General features: G+C 48.1%; 1 protein-coding gene and 1 long non-coding RNA gene across 4 annotated transcripts in view; one reads left to right on the top strand and one right to left on the bottom strand.

Annotated features, from left to right (window-relative positions):
* Window positions 1–5,353: 5,353 nt before the first annotated feature.
* On the bottom strand, window positions 5,354–7,935 carry LOC306638724. The gene is made up of 3 exons (XR_013757547.1): window positions 7,456–7,935; window positions 6,320–6,781; window positions 5,354–5,906 (listed from the first exon to the last, which is right to left on the bottom strand). It is a non-coding gene; the product is annotated as an uncharacterized lncRNA (long non-coding RNA).
* Window positions 7,936–13,919: 5,984 nt separating this feature from the next.
* The window catches only part of KDM2A (lysine demethylase 2A), a 104,708-nt gene continuing 101,250 nt past the window's right edge, over window positions 13,920–17,377 (top strand). Inside the window, exons 1-2 of one of the 3 annotated variants that reach the window (XM_079103210.1) lie at window positions 13,920–14,235; window positions 15,350–15,453. In XM_079103210.1, coding sequence (XP_078959336.1) covers window positions 15,412–15,453 — 42 coding nt within the window. In that variant the 5' untranslated portion in view covers window positions 13,920–14,235; window positions 15,350–15,411. Of the gene's footprint in view, window positions 14,236–15,327; window positions 15,454–17,377 lie in introns of those variants that run through there. The other 2 variants (XM_079103209.1, XM_079103211.1) reach the window with 2 other exon arrangements.

The following is a 17,377-nucleotide window of genomic DNA, read 5'->3' as shown; positions in this document are numbered from 1 at the left end:
CGTTGAACAAATTTGTCGCGCACGCACCGCAGAGACCTCAAAGACAAAATCATGGGAGTTGGGTCCCTCCTCTTCTCTGGAACAGCTCCCTGTGAGGAGGTACTCTTACCTCGGGTGTCACCTGAGTCCCCAAAGAGCCAGGGTGCTCTGGGCCCAGTCAGAGCTGGGAAGGTTAGGGACTTCAGTCTGATTTGGAAAACAGCCCTGTTTTCCTGCGCTTTGCAATCCCAGTGCTGGCTGTGCTCCATTTATGGTGACTCCACCTTAGAGTCCTCAGTTGCCATAATGCCTGTCCCCTACCATCATGCTGTGTCCCCAACTGGAGCCTAGGTAAATTTCTTGCTCACTAGAGCCTCTGAAATTTATCCTTGCCCAGCCCATCCTTCAAGTTCACCTTCCTGTGGGAGGTCCTGGGCAGCCAGCTGCACACCCAACTCCCCTCTCCTCCCTGACCCTTTTTTTTTTTTTTTTTTGTAGCAGTACAGGAAATTGAATCCAGGGCCTACTATATGCAAGGGGAAGCACTTTACCACTGAGCTACATCCCAGCCCTTTTTATTTTTGAAACAGGGTTTGGTTCAATTGCCCAGACAGGCCTGCGATCCTCCTGCCTCGGTCTCCCATCTCTGGGATTACAGGCGTGCACCATGGCACCCAGCAGCATTTGTTTTATGTCACGTGTCACTCGACACACACAGCCAGAACAAAGCAGGAACACAACCTCCACTTGTTGTTTGGTGGGGTTGAATGTAGGGCACTCAACCACTGAGCCACATCTCCAGCCCTTTTTATTTTAAGACAGGGTCTCACTAAGTTGCTGAGTCTGGTTTTGAACTTGCAATCCTCCTGTCTCAGCCTCCTAGCCCATGGGATTACAGGCGTGTGCCACCTCAATGCTTTTTTTGTTTGTTTGGGTGCCAGGGATTGGAATCAGGGGCACTCAACCACTGAGCCACATCCCCAGCCCTATTTTGCATTTTATTGAGAGACAGAGTCTCACTGAGTTGCCTTGCTGAGGCTGGCTTTGAATTCATGATCCTCCTGCCTCAGCCTCCCAAGCTGCTGGGTTTACAGGTGTGCGCCACAGAGCCTGGCTCAATGCATTTTTGACTTACAATATTTTCAACTTGCAATGAATTAATCAGGATGCAAGGCCATCATAAATAGAGGAGCATCTGTACTTGCATTTGAGTACTTCTTTCAGGATTGCTTCTGGGAAAATTGAAAAGTACACTCACTTGCCTATGTTAAGATCAGGGTCAGCCCGGCATGGTAGTGCACACCTGTAAACTTAGCAACTCAGGAGGCTGAAGCAGGAGGAACACAAATTCAAGGCCAGCCTGAACAATTTAGTGAGACTGTGTCTCAAAATTTAAAAAAAAGGCAGGGCAAGGGGACCTTGAGCAAATGATGTCCTTGCTAGAGCCTTCATGGTGGTCAATGACCAACCAATTTCCACCCAGCCTCCAAACTCACCACCAGCTCCGCACTCCCAGGATCTCCTCTTGGTTCCTCTACCTCCTCCAACTTCACCCCTGCTGGCTGGGTCTTCCTGGCAGTGACTCAAGGTCCCCACCCTCCCTTCATTTCACTCCATGTGAGTCTTTGCTCAGTTGCAAATATTTAATGTGCCACCAATGTCCTTCTCTAACAGCTGCTTTCACAAATCCAACTCTTTCCTGGCAAACCCTCTAATCTGTCCCTGCACCCTCAGGCCACAACACAGTGACTATTCTCATGTTACCCTTTGCAAGCATTTCAGGCAGGAGGAGGAAATGACTGTGTTCGACGCCTGACTCCAGACATGGTGAAGGAAACAGAGATGGCAAGCCCCAGCCTCCAGGAAGCTTACTCCACTGGAAGGAGAACAAGATATACTCACTGGAGATTTTCAAACACGCCCTGAGCCACATCCCCAAACCTTTTTATGTTTTATTTTCAGACAGGGTTTTACTAAATTGCTGAGGCTGACCTCAAAGTTGTGATCCTCCTGCCTCAGCCTCCCAGAATCTCTGGAATCGCAAGCCTGTGCCACCTCGGGCTTCCCATTCATTCTTGCCTCACTTCATTCTGACTGCCCCACCCCCAACTTTGCAAGGAAGGTCATCAGTGATGTCATAGTGGTTCCATGTGGGGTGGCCTTCCAGCTGCAGGGCACCCCTCAGCCCGTCCCTCTTCACACTCTCCTCCGTCACCTTTCCTTCTGGTCTTTCCTCTTGCTCTGGTCCTGCCTTCTCAGCTGTCTCAGGGCACCTCTTCCTTCTTTAGCAGTTCCTGGGCACCCGTGCTGGGTCGGGCACAGTCCTGCTCCCTCAGCCCCATCCATCCGTTCCGCCCGTGGTCTCCACCTGCCACTGCTGATTCTCCGTTCCAGTCCTTGTAAAGATGGCAGGTGTCCGAGTCCCTCAGCCTCAGTGTGTGGAGGTGACCTCACCCCTTTAGACCAAAGCAGCAGTCACCCATCGCCCCTCCCCACACCTAACCAAATCCTGGAATCCTCCTCCCTCCCCTCCCCTCTCTCTTTCCCTCTAGAAGGGAGTCTTGCTACGTGATCCAGGCTGGCCCCGAACTCCTGGGCAACCTCCCTGGTAGCTCGGGCTACGTGCCCAGCTCTCTTCTTTGTTCTCCATACCCTTTCAGCTTCCTGAGGCTATGTCCTTAACCTCTCTCCCCATAGTAGAAAACCTAACTGTTTAAAAAATCTTTTTAAAAAACTTTTTCTATTTAGTTGTACATGACAGCAGAATGAATTTCAATTCGTTGTACACAAATGGAACACAACTTTTCATTTCTGTGGTTGTACACGATGTAGAGTCACACCATTCATGCAATTATACATGTACATAGGGTAATGACCTCCCTCTCACTCCACCGTCTTCCCACCCCTCGCCCCCTCCCCTCCCCTCATTCCCCTCTGTTCTTCCCTTACCTCCCCACAGAAGACCTAACTTTCTCACCAACTCACCAGCTTTCTGCTTTTATATCAGAGTTCTTCCTTTTTTTTTTTTTTTTTCCAGACAGGGTCTCACTAAGTTGCTTAGGGCCTTGCTAAATTGCTAAGGCTGACCTTGAACTTGGGATCCTTCTGTCTCAGCTTCCAGAGCCGCTGGGATTACAGGCGTGCACCACCAAGACCTGCTTGTTATCAGGGCTCTTTCTGAAACGTAAATTTGACCTTGTCCTGTGTCTGTGTCTGGACTTACCATGGGTTGTCCCGCCTTGAGGGTACACTCCTAGCTTGCTGATATCCTTGCACGACCTGGTCAGGCCACCCTGTGACACACTGCTCTCTACCTCTGCCCCCTGCGCCCACTGCACAGGCCTGATTTGGAGTATCAAAACTTCTTCTCACAGAGGGTCTTGAGTTCTTCCCTCTATCTAGACTGTTCCTTTTTGTCATGCATTCTCAACTCCATTGTCATCTCAAAGGAGCGGTCCCTATTTTCCTAACAGATTCACCCACTAAATCATAGGCTGGCAGGGTTCCCAGTAACTTGAGCCGGGTTCAATTTCACCTATCCACTGGTCTGGGCACTTACTACGCTCCTGACCGGACCGGACCTTTAGCTCGCCTGACACCCAAAACTGCCCAAGAGGAGGGCTCCTCATCCCCATTCTAGGAGAAACTAAAAGTTTGCGACTGTTGCGGTTTGTGAAAGGTGATGTGTTCACTGCCTGGTGGTCTCTGGCGTCCCCGCTTAACATGACACCACACTGTCAGAGCAGGGATCTGCTGCGGTCCTTGGTGTTCCCAGCGCCCATGACAGTACGTTACACAGACCCTCCAGAAACACCTGGTGCCTGGGTGACCCAATACCCATCTCCTACAAAAGACAAAGCCCAGTCTCTTGCCAAATGTGGTGGGAGTGGTCCCTCAGATAGGAAACCTCCTCCTCCCTGCAGGCTTAGCTCTCCTGTCTGTCGCTGACCTCCTGCTGCATCCAGAGCACACCAGGGACAGAAAGTGCCCTTCCCCTGTCTCTTCCTGGTGACCAGTCATTTTTAAGTCAGCTCAAGCATTCCTCCTGCAGGAAGCCTTCCCTGCATTCCCCCTCCCACCTGGCCCCTCCCACCTTTGTGCCCTCACACTCTCCTGTGCAGACTGTGTATGGATCCTATGTAGACCTGACGTCCATCTTGGCATCTTGCTTTGTATCTGATGCACACACACCACATACCGTTATCATTAGACTCATTCCCATTTCCTTTATCCAAGGGTCTCAGTTGGGAGACTAATTTCTTTCATCACCTGACTTGCCCTCTGACAATGTGGCCTCATGATGCAAACCCAGTGCCAAGCTCAGTGCCCCACACAGGCTGGTATGCTTCCTGGGGAATGAATGAGTGAATAAACATTTGCTCCAATTGTGAGAAAATTTCATCAACTTGAAGAGCACAGAAAGCACACAGGATTAGCTATTAGAAGACATAGCTTATACCAGGTGGGGTGGCACACACCTCCCACACACAGGTGGGAGGCTGAGGCAGAAGGATACCGAGTTTGAGGCCAGCCTGTGCAACTTAGTGAGATCCCATCTGAAAATAAAATTTTATAAAGGGATAGGGAACTGAGCGTGGTGGCACATGCCTGTAATCCCAATGGCTCAGGAGCCTGAGGCAGGAGTATCATGAGTTCAAAGCCAGCCTCAGCAAAAGCGAGGTGCTGAGCAACTCAGTGAGACCCTGTCTCTAAAAAATAGGGCTGGGGATGTGGCTCAGTGCTTGAGTGTCCCTGAGTTCAATCACCAGTATTGCACCCCCCAAAACGAAATTGAGTTGGGGTTGTAGCTCATGGGAAGAACATTTGTGTGGCATGAGGCCCTGGGTTTAACCCACAGCACCACAAAATAAATAAAAACAAAAACACAAAACCGACATGGTTTATGGTTCCAATTTCATTATTAAGTTAGCTGCATGATCTTGCCTAAGATGCTTAACATCTCTGGGTCATCTCAGATTGCTGGTTTTTAAAATAAGCAGGTTGAATTAAGTAACCACTGATCTCCAAGTTGGCTCCAGGATTCTGTGATTCAGAGCTATATCCCTTTAATAGTTGAGGACCCAGAAGACACTCTCTGGGAGAAGTTAGTGCAGCACCAAGTACTTAATACTCCCACCAGGAAATCCTGGGGATCAAGAGCATTGCTCCAGGTCCTTCTGAAGCTGGGAAGGAACCATCTCTATTTTTTCCCCCTCCAACTTTGTCCTGCTATCTTTGGCTTCCTTGGTTAATATGAAGGTGGTATTTTCAAAGTGGTTGCTCTTTGTTTTAGCTTCTCTCTCCAAACAAACTGTATACTCCTTGAAGGCTAGATCCACCTCTTATATTTTATTTTTTTATTTTATTATTTTTTTATTAAAATCTTTTTTTTTTACAGACTGCATTTTGATTCATTGTACACAAATGGGGTACAACTTTTCATTTCTATGGTTGTACACAATGTAGATTCACACCATTCATGTAATCATATATATACATAGGGTAATACTGTTTCATTCTACTATCTTTCTGTCCTCCACCCACTTCCACCCCATTTTCCTCTACACCATCCAAAGTTCCTTCATTCTTCTCTTCCCCTCGCTACGCCCCCACCCCCGTTATATATTGTCATGCACATATCAGAGAAAACATTCGGCCTTTGGTTTTTTGGACTTGGCCTATTTCACTTAGCATGATATTTTCCAACTTCATCCATTCACCAGCAAATGCCACAATTTTATTCTTCTTTATGGCTGAGTAATATTCCATTGTATATATATACCACAGTTTCTTTATCCATTTGTCAATTGAAGGGCATCTCCATTGGTTCCACAATCTAGCTATTGTGAATTGAGCTGCTATGAACATTGCACATTTTATATTTTAAATCTTGAGGTTTCAGCATGTGCTCAGAAATTGACATACATCTTGTGATTGATGATGTCATTAGAGATCCAATCAAGTGGGAGACAGTGGCAGGCAGGTTTAATTGAGGTACACCTGACAAAGACAATTGCTTTGTCTTTGTACAAAGAACAAAGACAAAGCAATGAAAATTAGTGGCATTGTTTTGCTATCAGTAGTATCCACATTAAGATACCTGTATGTTAAGGGGCAACTTAAATGCATATTCGAAAGAACCATGGTCCCTCCAAGAGGAATGACGCAGACTGAGAAATCACTGCAGATTCTCTATCTTCTACCAAGTCAGTACTGCAAATTCTATTTGCCCACTTTTCTGAAATTGCTAATGCAAACATGAATTGTAGGAAATACTGCCTGTGTACTAAACACTGGAATGAAATGGAAAAGACTAATGTATATTATAGAAAATACTCACATTTATGTTAAGCATAACTGTTCACCCATGGAAACATGCATTAGAAACATAGATGGGAAGGCTGGGGGAATAGCAGAGCACCTGTTAAGGCTCTCGGTTCAATCTCTAGTTCTGCCAAAAAAAAGAAACATATGTACAAAAGAAACATAGATGGGTAAATTTTGTAATCAGTTCCAAAAACAAAGGATTTAGGTATAGAAGTAGGGTCTCCAACATTTCTTATACTGGTGAAATTATGCAGGAGTTGAAGTTAACTAAGGATATGCAGTTCACCAATAAGATAATTAGATCAACCATAGAAGTAGATCTGGTAATTATGACTGAATCCAAACACAAACTCCAAGCTGTGGGAAGTCAAGTATAATTGCAAAAACCAGAACATGGAAATCTCACCTTAAATGCAGTCAATACTGACTTGCAGTCCCCTGGCGGCGGGTGGTGGGGGCAGGTGATAAAATAGATCTAACCAGAAAGAAAGTGAAGATTTAATACATCTCAGAGTTTAAATACTTAACAAGCATTTTGGAAAAAAGAAAAAGATTGTCATTTAAAATCATACAGTTGAAATATAATGAACAGTATAATTAGAGAGGCATTTTGAGGAAAAGCTGACTGGAGATGTTAAGTCTATACTACCACATCAAAAGCCCTGCTCCGATGTGGACTCTGAAGCTGATATCCTGAAACTGGAGACAGCAGAGAGAAGCAGAGCACAAAGATCATGCCAGAAGCTGGAATAAAAAGAGAGCAAGAACTGGGCCTAAGATCCTTGCACTCACCTTCTGGCTTGGTTAGAGTGGTAGTTGCTTTCACCTCTATTCCAGCTGCAATAACAGCTACAGCACAGTTTCCCAGGAGGAGTTCCTACTGCATCAACCCTCTGCTCTAGGAAATAGGTGCCTCTCTTCGTCTAGCAAAACCAAACACCCCTGCAAGGATCCAAAGCCCCAGCCTTTACACTCCTCCCTCTTTCAAAAGTGCCACTGAACTACTTTATTCATGAACATAAAGGAAAGAAGTGCCAGTCTGCCTTGCATTGTTATAGGCACTGGGAGGGCACTAACCAACAAACTTCCTGCCCCATGGGGCTTATGTCCAGCAGCAATTCTATGTCCACTTCTTCCTGACTACATTACCTTCCAGTGATTAATTTGTACTGATGATTTTTCTCCAAGCGTGTCACATCTTCAACACTGTCTTTCTGTAACATGAACTCTTCAAGGGTGAGAAGTAAGTCTTCTAATTTCTCAAATCTTTCTCCATCCAAGTACTTAATATTGGGCAGAAGGTATTCAGTAAGTACTCAGATCCTTCATGTGGGAAAAAAAGAAACAGGAGAATGTACTATACATTTTAAGTTTAAGGGCTGGGGGTATAGTTTAATGGAAGAGCACTTACCTAGCATGAGAGAGGTCCTGGTTTGATCCCCAGCACTATAAAAAGATTAAAAAAAAAAAAAAAAAAAAAAAAAAAAAAAAAAAACCTGCATTTTTTAAAGAGGGTAGATCTCAAGTTAAATGTTCTTACGCCAATAAGGTAAAATAATTTAAAAAATAGGTGAACCAGCATTCCTTTCCAGTTTCCAAAGCACAATCATGCCGTAGTCCATTTGATTTCATAACAATCCTTGGAGGAAACAAGCCAAGAGTCATTATCTTTTTTTTTTGTTTGTTTGTTTGTTTGTTTTTTGCGGTGCTGGGGATTGAACCCAGGGCTTTGTGCTTGTGAGCACTCTACCAACTGAGCTATCTACCCAGCCCAATTATCTCTGTTTTATTAAAGAAAAAGTGGAGCTTCTGACTCCACTTAAGGGACCGAGCTAATGACCCAGAAGCAGGTAAGCACCCTCACAAAGCAGGTGAAGAATGCCAGTCTTAGCAGAAGCTGACCAAAGGTAACAAATGCCCTTGCAGATGAACAAAGACCAGGCCTGGGTTTGTGACTCAGAGTTAGCATGCCTGCCTAGCATGTGTGAGGCCTTGGATTCGATCTTTAGCACCACATAAATCCTCAGCACCACCTACAACTAAAAATATTTATTTAGGAACAAAAACCCCCCCAAAGGACCAGAACTACTGGGCAGTCTGGGCAGAGATCTAAGTGCTGAGGCGACTGGCCTTTTGAGGATGTGGCTTCGGTAGTGCCTAACTACCCCACCAAAACATAGCCAACAAGCACAAGATTTCAAGCAGACCCTAACACCCCAAGGTACAAGAAACCTCCCCTGGGCAAGCACAGATATAGCAGAGGCCTGAGGCCTCAGTCTCAATCTGGGGAAGGGTGGGAAGTCCCACCCTTTAAGAAATTAGAAGTGAGAGTGGCCTTTCCCCAAGGCAGAGCCAAGGCGGTCGCTGAAGGAGCAGGTGGATCCCAGATGCTGCTGCAGCTGCCCCAACAGTCAAAGTCAACCCCTGACTCAGGAGAGGAGGGACTGCACAAAGAAGGGCCATATGCCTGGCACAGACAGCAACAGAGGCACTGGGCCAAGGCTAAAGTCTCAATCATGGTCCATGGAAAGAGTCAACCAGGTATGGTGCAATTTACAAGAGTTTCACAAGATGGGCACAGTGGACCATGCCTGTAATCCTAGTGGCTCGGGAGGCTGAAGCAGGAGAATTTCAAGTTCAAAGCCAGCCCCAGCAACTTAGTGAGGCCCTAAATAACTCAGTGAGACACTATCTCTAAACAAAATACAAAAAAGGGTTGGGGATGTGGCTTAGTGGTGGAGTGCCCCTGGGTTCAATTCCCAGTACCAAAAAATAAAAAAAGAAAAGAAAAAAGAATTTCACATTCCATCCATATTCAATGATATGAGAATCTGCAGGGTATTGCTGGCTTCCTTTTATTACTGATCCATTCAGATTCTACTTTCAGAGTCTAAAGAAAATTTCCATCACTTAAAGGACAAAATCACCCCATCCAATAGCCAGTTTTTTCTCCTCATAGGGTTGACACAGAATGTAATACTTAAGATTGTTTGAGGGATACAAATGTGGTGTGGTTCCTGCCAACAAGTAACTTGTAGTCTAGCAGAAGTGGGTGAAGGCAGGTGTTCAGGAAATGATGATGTAATGAAACTAGAGCGCATACAATTAAGTGCACCAAGAAGAAGGTTACAGAAGGGACTGGGCAGGCAGTGCAGTCAGGAAAAGGGAGCGGGAGAAGATGAACTGGAGATGGGCATGAGGCAGAGTGGTGGAGAGAAGGATTGAAGGGAAGAGATCTCAGGAGGTAGGTGATGATGAGAAGCAGTCAGCAAAGAAGAAGATGGAGACCAGAGACAACAGCAGGGATGGGGAAGAAAGACTAGAAGCAAGGACAGGAAAGAGAAGCTGTGAATAAGTCACCATGCAGGCTTTATGTGAACTCTCATTCATCATGTGAAAACTCTTTCATTTACTTAAATATTAAAGCATCTTGATTTTCTTTTTCTTTCTTTTCTTTTTTTCAGGGCTGGGGTGGAACCCAGGCCCTGTACATGCTAGGCAAGTGCTCTACCACTGTGACTTACCTGCGGCCCTTGAAGCATCTCTGCTCAAAACTTCCCTTAAAAATAGAGGTCTGAAATATAGGAAGTACTTGCCTGCAATCCCAGTCCTCAGGAGACTGAGGTGGGAAGATCATTTGAGGTCAGGAGTTCTGGGCCAGCCCGGGGGCATAGGAACACCTCATCTGGTGGTTGAGGGGAAAAATATAGAAGGTGCTCATAAACAGTAGCTACCATGTGCTTGATACTAACCATTAACTTTATTCATTTCATTCTTAGAGCTGTTTTTCCACTTTATCAATGAAAAATCAAGACTGAGGAGCTCATTAACATAGAAGTTACCAGAAGCCAGCAAAGTAGCCTCTCTGTCTCCCACACCAAAACTCTTCAACCACAGGTAATGCTGCCTCTTGCAGAATCTTCAAAAACAACTTCTCCATTCGGGTTTGGACCTATACCTTTGGGATATCCTTATTTCCTCTTCAACATATAAGGAGAAATTTGGAAATTAATTTAATGTAGTTAATCTCCCCAGATAAGTCAGTGATCTGGATTTTGACTCAGCATTTGCTGGGCCTTGGTTTTGTTCAAGAACACAGAGGTTTATATCTTATTAAGGCTTCAACGCATTCCAGCCAGGACCCTCTTTGCCATGCTTGTAGGAGGAATTCTTCTTTCCTTCTTCCTAGGTGTCATTCTCCTTCTCTCCCTGAACCCACATTTGAAGCCATACAATTCATATGGCCTTCTTGGGGAATCTCCCAAGCTCTGTTCTTCTGGAAGATGATTCTTTTAGGGTAAAACAGTGAGCCTAACACATCTGCCATTGCAAACTGGAGCCAGTGTGATTGTGGGGGGAATCACTAGCTATCTGCCAATCTCCTTTCTTACCCTGCACAACTGCTTGGGTATATTGACAAAGCCTGCCTGTAGAGAAACTATTTTGTGTATCTGTTTAGATGTCCACTTCTCCCACTGCAGATTAGTTAACAGTTTTCAATTGGGAAAGAACTGGACACAATTTGACAAACTGTTCCATGTGCTGTCCTATTCAAAATAAGTACTATTGTTACTGTTCTGGAGTCTTCTTGGTTTTCTCCCAGTATGCTCACCTGAGTTAAACTTCTAGGAGGTCCCCACAAATTTTGCTGAAGGTGAGAAAATCAGTTTACAGAGGGTTAATCACTTGATGGGGGTTGGGTCTTAAGAAAAAGAGGAAGACCAAGTTGAGTTATACTGATAGAGATCGCCACTTTTTCTTTACTCCAGTAGGGATGAACTGCAAGCAAAGAAAGCTATTTATTTTGCAATTAGGCCCAACATTTAACTAATCCACAGTGACAAAAGTCTTTCTTACTTCAAAACAAAACAAGCTCTTGACTTGAGAGAGCCAGAACTCTATGAGGTAGTATCTGGTAGAGGTGGTGTGAAAGATTACGGCTTTTAAAACATATATTACTATAGTCTGAGATTCAAAAGATCTCAGATCTGATTTTCAGTGATTGTCTTCTTTGTATCGACGCACTGAAAATTTGAGAAGTTTGAACACAATTGGTATCAGAATAAAAATATATATTGCCAGTGACTGAAACCCAAGACGATACCATGCTAACAAACCATTTTTGTTGTCTTTGAGATGTTTCAGTTGGCAATTGTGGAGTGCCGGACTCCTCTGTCACAGTAATTAGGCAAGCTGTTTAACCTTATCCTTCAATCTTCTATCTTTAAAATGAGTAAGCATTAGCTTGTCTTGGAAGGATGTTGAGAAACAAAACAGAGAATGTTAAAACTCCCTAAGAATGCATGAACAAAAACTTTGTGCTGTAATAAATAATACCTTGGGTTTATGTAGCGCCTTTACCCTAGAGTTCTTACCCTAGAGTTCATTGATAGAAATAGGAGGTATCATTATATCAATTGTCTTCCGCTAACGTTTTCGGAAGAGTTGAAGGCTGTTTATGCACTTCTATGATTCACCATGCCCTTCCTCTCTGCTCCATTCCTTCAAGAGCTTGAAGTGTTGGGAACCAACGTAGGGAGAAAAAGATGTGTGTGACACCACTCAGCATGGGCATAGTGAAGTCAAAAGCACTGACCTCAAGCACTTGGATATGTAACGCCCAAGCCACCATTCTTTATGGGATTTATAATTTAAACGGGCCCCAAAGCACGAGATTGGCTGGGGAACGGCCCTGATCGCGGCTGGGTTGCTCGCATGGCATTGCTCAGATACCTCCGGGCCCGGCTCGGTCGACGTCCGGACCTTGCCTGCCCGTCGGGCGGCTGTCGAACCACAGGAGCCTGTCCGTGGGCAGGGCCGGCGCAGCTCGGGCCGCTGCTGCCCCGCCGCTGACCCTCGCGCGAAGCTGCGCGCACGGAGAGGAGACATCTTCCCGGCTGGGCCTCCTGTGCCCGGCGCGGCCCGGGGCGGCGGGTCGGCCCGGGGGCCGGGGGCGGCTTGCGCACCCCTCCAAGCGGGGCGCCCTGGCTCGCCGGGGGCGGGGTCACGCCCCACCCGGGCCGCCGGGGGCACCGGCGCCGCGGAAACCCGAGCGTGGCCGGGGAGCGGGGGCTTCCTGGGCCACCTCCCCCGGCGCCTGCGGCCCGCGGTGGGCGCGCCGGCCGCCGCCGCCCCCCGGCCGTCGCGGAGACCGCTCCTGCGCCCCGCACCTGCGGACGCCCTTGTCAAGCGCCCGGAGCTCCCCCGGGGGAGCCAAGCCCAGGACAGACATGCTACTCCCGTTTCCTGCCCCTTCGGAGCGGCGAGGAGTGGGTGAGGCGGGCCGGACCGCTGCGCCGAGGAGCCCCCCAAGCCAAGGGCGATGGGCCCCCCGGCGGGGGTGCCAAGGCCTGCCCGGGGATGGCGGGCAGGCGGGCCTCGGCCCACCGGCCGGCGCGCGAGGGGAGGACAGCCGGCGGGAATGCGCCGGTTCCCCGCGCCTCCTCGCCCCGGACAGGCCCGAGCGGGACGCCGGGGTCGGGCAGACCCGGCCGGCGCCCTGACCCCGGGGGACCCCGTTTCGAGGCGGGCAACGGCTGCCCTGGCCCAGTCCGCCCGGCCCTCAGGGTGTGTGACTGTGAAGGGCAGCCCAGGGCAGAGGGCGGCCGAAGGGGAAAGGGGAGCTGCTCCCCACTGCTCGGGGGGTGCTGTGCTTGGCGGGGGGTCGGGGGTCACTACCTCCCAGGGGAGGTGGGGGAGGGCGGCCGGCGCAGCTGGCCGGCGAGGGGCGGGGTCACAGAGGCGAAGTGTGTGTGTTCGGGCAAGGGTGTGTGGGGGAGGGCGCGCGCGGAGGAGGATCGCGCCCTGCGCGCAGGCGCCAGCAGCGGGCCGGGCCCGAGCCCTGGAAGAAGGCCGGCAGGGAGCGGGGGCGGGCGGCCTGCGGGAGGGCGGGCAGGCTGACGCGAGGGGGGGGCGGGGAGCCGCGTCGGCGTCGCGGGGCGCGGGCGATTCGAGGCCGACGCATCCGCGCGTGCGCGCGCAGGCGGCGTGTCCGCGTTAGAGGGGAGTGACGCGTGCGCGCTCGCGTGCGCCCGGGAGAGCGGTAAGAAGCGAAGGGAGGCTCGAAGGCGGTGGGGGTGGAGAGGTGAGCGGGAGGAGGGGTGGGGAGGCGGCGCCTGCGCAGTGCGCCGCGAGGAGCTGTGTGTATGTGAGAGTCTGACGGGTTCAAAATGGCGGCGGCTGCTTCAGCGGCTCCTCCTGTGTGAGGGAAACAACACCCCTCCCCGGCGGCGGCGGCGGCGGCGGCGGCGGCGGCGGCTCGCAGAGCACCTTCCCCGCGGCTGGGCCTGTCGCCGCTCTGTCTCTCCTGGGCAGGGGGCGCTCCGGGAGGAGGGGCAACGCCAGGGGGCCCATCCCCCGGAGTCCCTCCTCTGCGACCGGGGAGTAGCCGGGGGCTCGTCCCGCAGCGCGGACCCGGCAGAGCGGGAGACGCGAGGGCAGCCCGACCCCAGCCCGGCGCGGCGCGCCGCTCCCGCCCTCGCCGCCCCCCGGAGCCGGGGCCCGCGTTCCGGGGGGCCGGGCGGCGCGCGGAGCCTCGGCCCGGCCGGTCTCAGCTGATCGGCCGCCGCTCCCGGGCCCGGAGGCGGCCGGCGGCTGCGGGCGAGGGCACGGCGGGGAGGGCGCTCCCCGCAGCAGGGCCGGCCCGGGGCGCGGGCCGGGGCAGCTGACTGCCGGCCGGGGAGCGGGGGCGCGGGCTCGGCGCCCGGGGGTCGTGCCCCGCTCCCGGCGCCCGCGACGCCCGGTCTCCGAGCCAGAAGAGGAGGTCGATTCGGCAACTGTTTCCTCTCCTTTCCGGGTCGCTCTGACCCTCTGGATACTGGGTTGACCCGCGGAAACACCGGAGACGACGTGCGGGATTTAATTTTTCCTCTGTCTTTGGACTCTTTTTTTACTTCTCACTTGGACAAGAACTCAAGAGCGAAATCCCGGGTGAGAACCCCCTCCCCCCGCCTTGGGAAGTTTGGTTCGCTACCGTGTCCCAGAGACTTAAAGTTTCTGCCTCTTTTCCCGGTGGGTGAACGGTCGGAACGCCTTCCCCCGGGGGAGCCCGGCGAGACGTGCCGGCTTCCCCGTCCCGCCCGGGGGTGCAGACACCTTGTCCCTCCCGACCGCGGGCAGTGCCACGAACCGCTCTGGCAAACTATGTCATCGGGTCCTCTGGTCTCCCAGCAGTTGTGAAGGATGCTGCTGTGAACGTGGCCGTAGTGTAGTTACAAAAGGGAGAGAAACCTGCATTCCCAGTGGAAGCCATTATCCACGAGAATGTTTAGAAAAATGAAAACCCTTGCTTGGTGTTAATGGATTGACTGTCGCGCCAACCAGTCTTAATTTTTGGAGAGGATATAGTTTACTCGTGTTCATAAGTCGAGTCTTATTACTCTGTCCAAAAAGATAAGACCGTATTTTTGTCTCCGATTTGCAACTCTCAGATTTGTTTCAGAGTTGTACACGTCTTGGGGTAGAGGGTAGGTCTGGGAAAGGAAGGCGACGATTGTGTACGGCCTTGTGGGAGGGGTATGGGGAGTTGTTTTGGAGTCTTTCTTTAAATCCCGATTTCTTGTCCTCTTTTTATACAGATAGTGTGCCCTTCTTTCCTTAGTTTCTAATTAGTGGTGTGAGAACTAATTTGGTTAGGATCTGATCTGGATTAGTTCAGTGAGTGCTTCACCTGGTCAGGTCTCTAGAGATAAAAGTCTTGGACTTATTTGCTTGTTTTTTCTTTTCTTTCTTTGGCTAATGCTGAGATGAAGGGGAGCTTTGGTAATTGCAATTCAGTGGGCAGAAAATCCACACGGAACTGAAACCAACATCTCCTTTTGCCTAGGCCTCGGACAGTTGTAATGTGGTGATTAATGTTGAACATGACATAGAATCACTTGCCCAAGAGCAGAAAGATCCTAGACTTATGAAGAGGAACCTCATTTCTCAGAGAGACTTTAATTTAACACATATCTTAATACTCCTTAAAAAAAAAAAGTTCAAGAATGAGTTCTCATCTTTGCCCATATCATTATTCTTCAGTGTTGCAATCTGGTTCCTTAAGGAGGAAGAGGAAGGCAGCTCTGGAGTGGTTTCTTTACAGTAATTTCAGCAGAAGAGTGAGAGATGGAACCCGAAGAAGAAAGGATTCGTTACAGCCAGAGATTGGTTAGTATTTTCTCCCCCTGCCCCAGTTTTGAAGTAGAATAACTATTTTGTTTCCATTTGTGAACTTAGTTTTATTAAACTTTTCAGGTGGCTTTTCTGTGCACTGGGTGTGTGTGTGTGTGTGTGTGTGTGTGTGTGTGTGTGGTATATTAATATCTCAATTGGGTTTTGGCCAGGTTGTTAAGTCTTTAATATTCATCCTGTTTGGAAATGGCATTATAGCCTTAACTTTTATAGAAATAACTGCAAATCAAAGGATTTTGTGGATTACAATGAGAGAAGGATTCCTAATTTTGCAATATGGTATTATTATAATCAATTGAATAAATTACCTTAGAATGTAAATTTTAGGGACATAATTGAAGTAGGATAGTTTTGCACAGTTTTTTAGGATTTTATGGTACCTGGATTTGTCCTTTTTGAACTGGAAAGTAAAACTGCAGATTATTTTAATAATTTGACATGTTGGTGGATTTGGGGGTTGTCAAGGGGATTGATTGAAGGCAGGTAGAATAGTGGATGATGCTGATAACGTTCTATATTTTGTATTTTTGGAAGAATATGTGAGATGTTCTTGTTAAAAAAATTTTAGTCATGATCTGGAGGGATTAACTTGTGAGTATGAATATTTTTCTTTTAGGCCTTGCTTAAGGTTTCTCTGTTGGAGTTCAAGCATTTGATTTTCTCTTTGGTCAAAGAGATTTTTATTAATATTCTCATCAAATAGTCATTTCAAAAATTTGAATTTGTGTTTGTGGAGTGGGATGTAAGGAAAGCCACAGAATTGTATGTAGTAGTGAAATCTGCTGAACTGAAAGGCCTAGAAGAATACTAAAGGAATTTATGTTGGTTTTTTTGGCTCTATGTTTTATACTGATTTTGGAGGAAAAAGGACTAGTTCTCTAATCCATTTTATGATGCTCCTCAGTCTTTTTGAGAAAAGGCCTTATTTTTCTTTTTTTAAAAATGTTATTGGTAAAAAGGTTTGGTATATATTAGCATGTGTGTCCAGCATGCATATGTTCTGGTGAATCTTATTTCAAAGGTTTGCTCCTGTTCTCAGTCCATGTGTTTAGATTTTAATTCTGCATATCTAACTTTTGAAATAAAGTGTATCAGTAGTGTAGTTTTCTGTTTAGCATTTATCTCTGGGAACAGAAAAAGAGAGGGTGCTGCAAAATTCTCTTATCAGATAGTCATTATTATATGGATTTCATGTTTATCATGTCAGGCTTATAGAATTGTTTAACTGTTAAGGAGCTAAGGGATCTTGGGTGTAGTTTTTGAAGGAAAAAACCTTTCAGCAAGCAAAACTTCATATTTTTAAACAAGGTAGAGAGGTATAGTGGTGAAGCCAAGTACTCTTATGACTTCCTGTTAAGGCTTTTTTCTTTCTAAATGTAAGTTGATTTCTACCTGTTGCAGACATTAACTCTTTTTCTCTCTCTCTCTGTTTTTTGGATCCTGGGAATTGGATTCAGGGGCTTTGGACCACTGAGCCACATTCCAAGCCCTATTTTGTATTTTATTAGGAACGGGGTCTCACTGAGTTGCTTAGTGCCTTGCTTTTGCTGAGGCTGGCTTTGAACTCTCAATCCTCCTGTCTCAGCCTTCCTGAGCCACTGGAATTACAGGTGTGGGCCTAGCCTTTTTTTTTTTTTTTTTTTGGTGCTGGTGATTGAACCCAGAGGCACTTTACCCCTGATTACAATACATCCCCACCTTTTTTATTTATTTTATTTTAGGACAGTGTCTCCTTAAGTTGCTTAAAGCCTTGTTAAATTCCTGAGGCTGGTCTTGAACTTACAGTCCTCCTGCCTCAGGCTCTCTGGTTGCTGAGATTACAGGTGTGCACCACCCTGCCCACCCATATTTTTTCTTTTGGTTACTATGCTTCTTTTTCTCTCTCCTTCTCTCCTCCGCC

Source organism: Sciurus vulgaris (assembly GCF_902686455.1).
Source record: "Sciurus vulgaris genome assembly, chromosome: 11".
Classification (NCBI taxonomy): domain Eukaryota; kingdom Metazoa; phylum Chordata; class Mammalia; order Rodentia; family Sciuridae; genus Sciurus; species Sciurus vulgaris.
The sequence above is the reverse complement of the archived record's forward strand: the minus strand, read 5'-3'. Positions and strand labels throughout refer to the sequence as shown.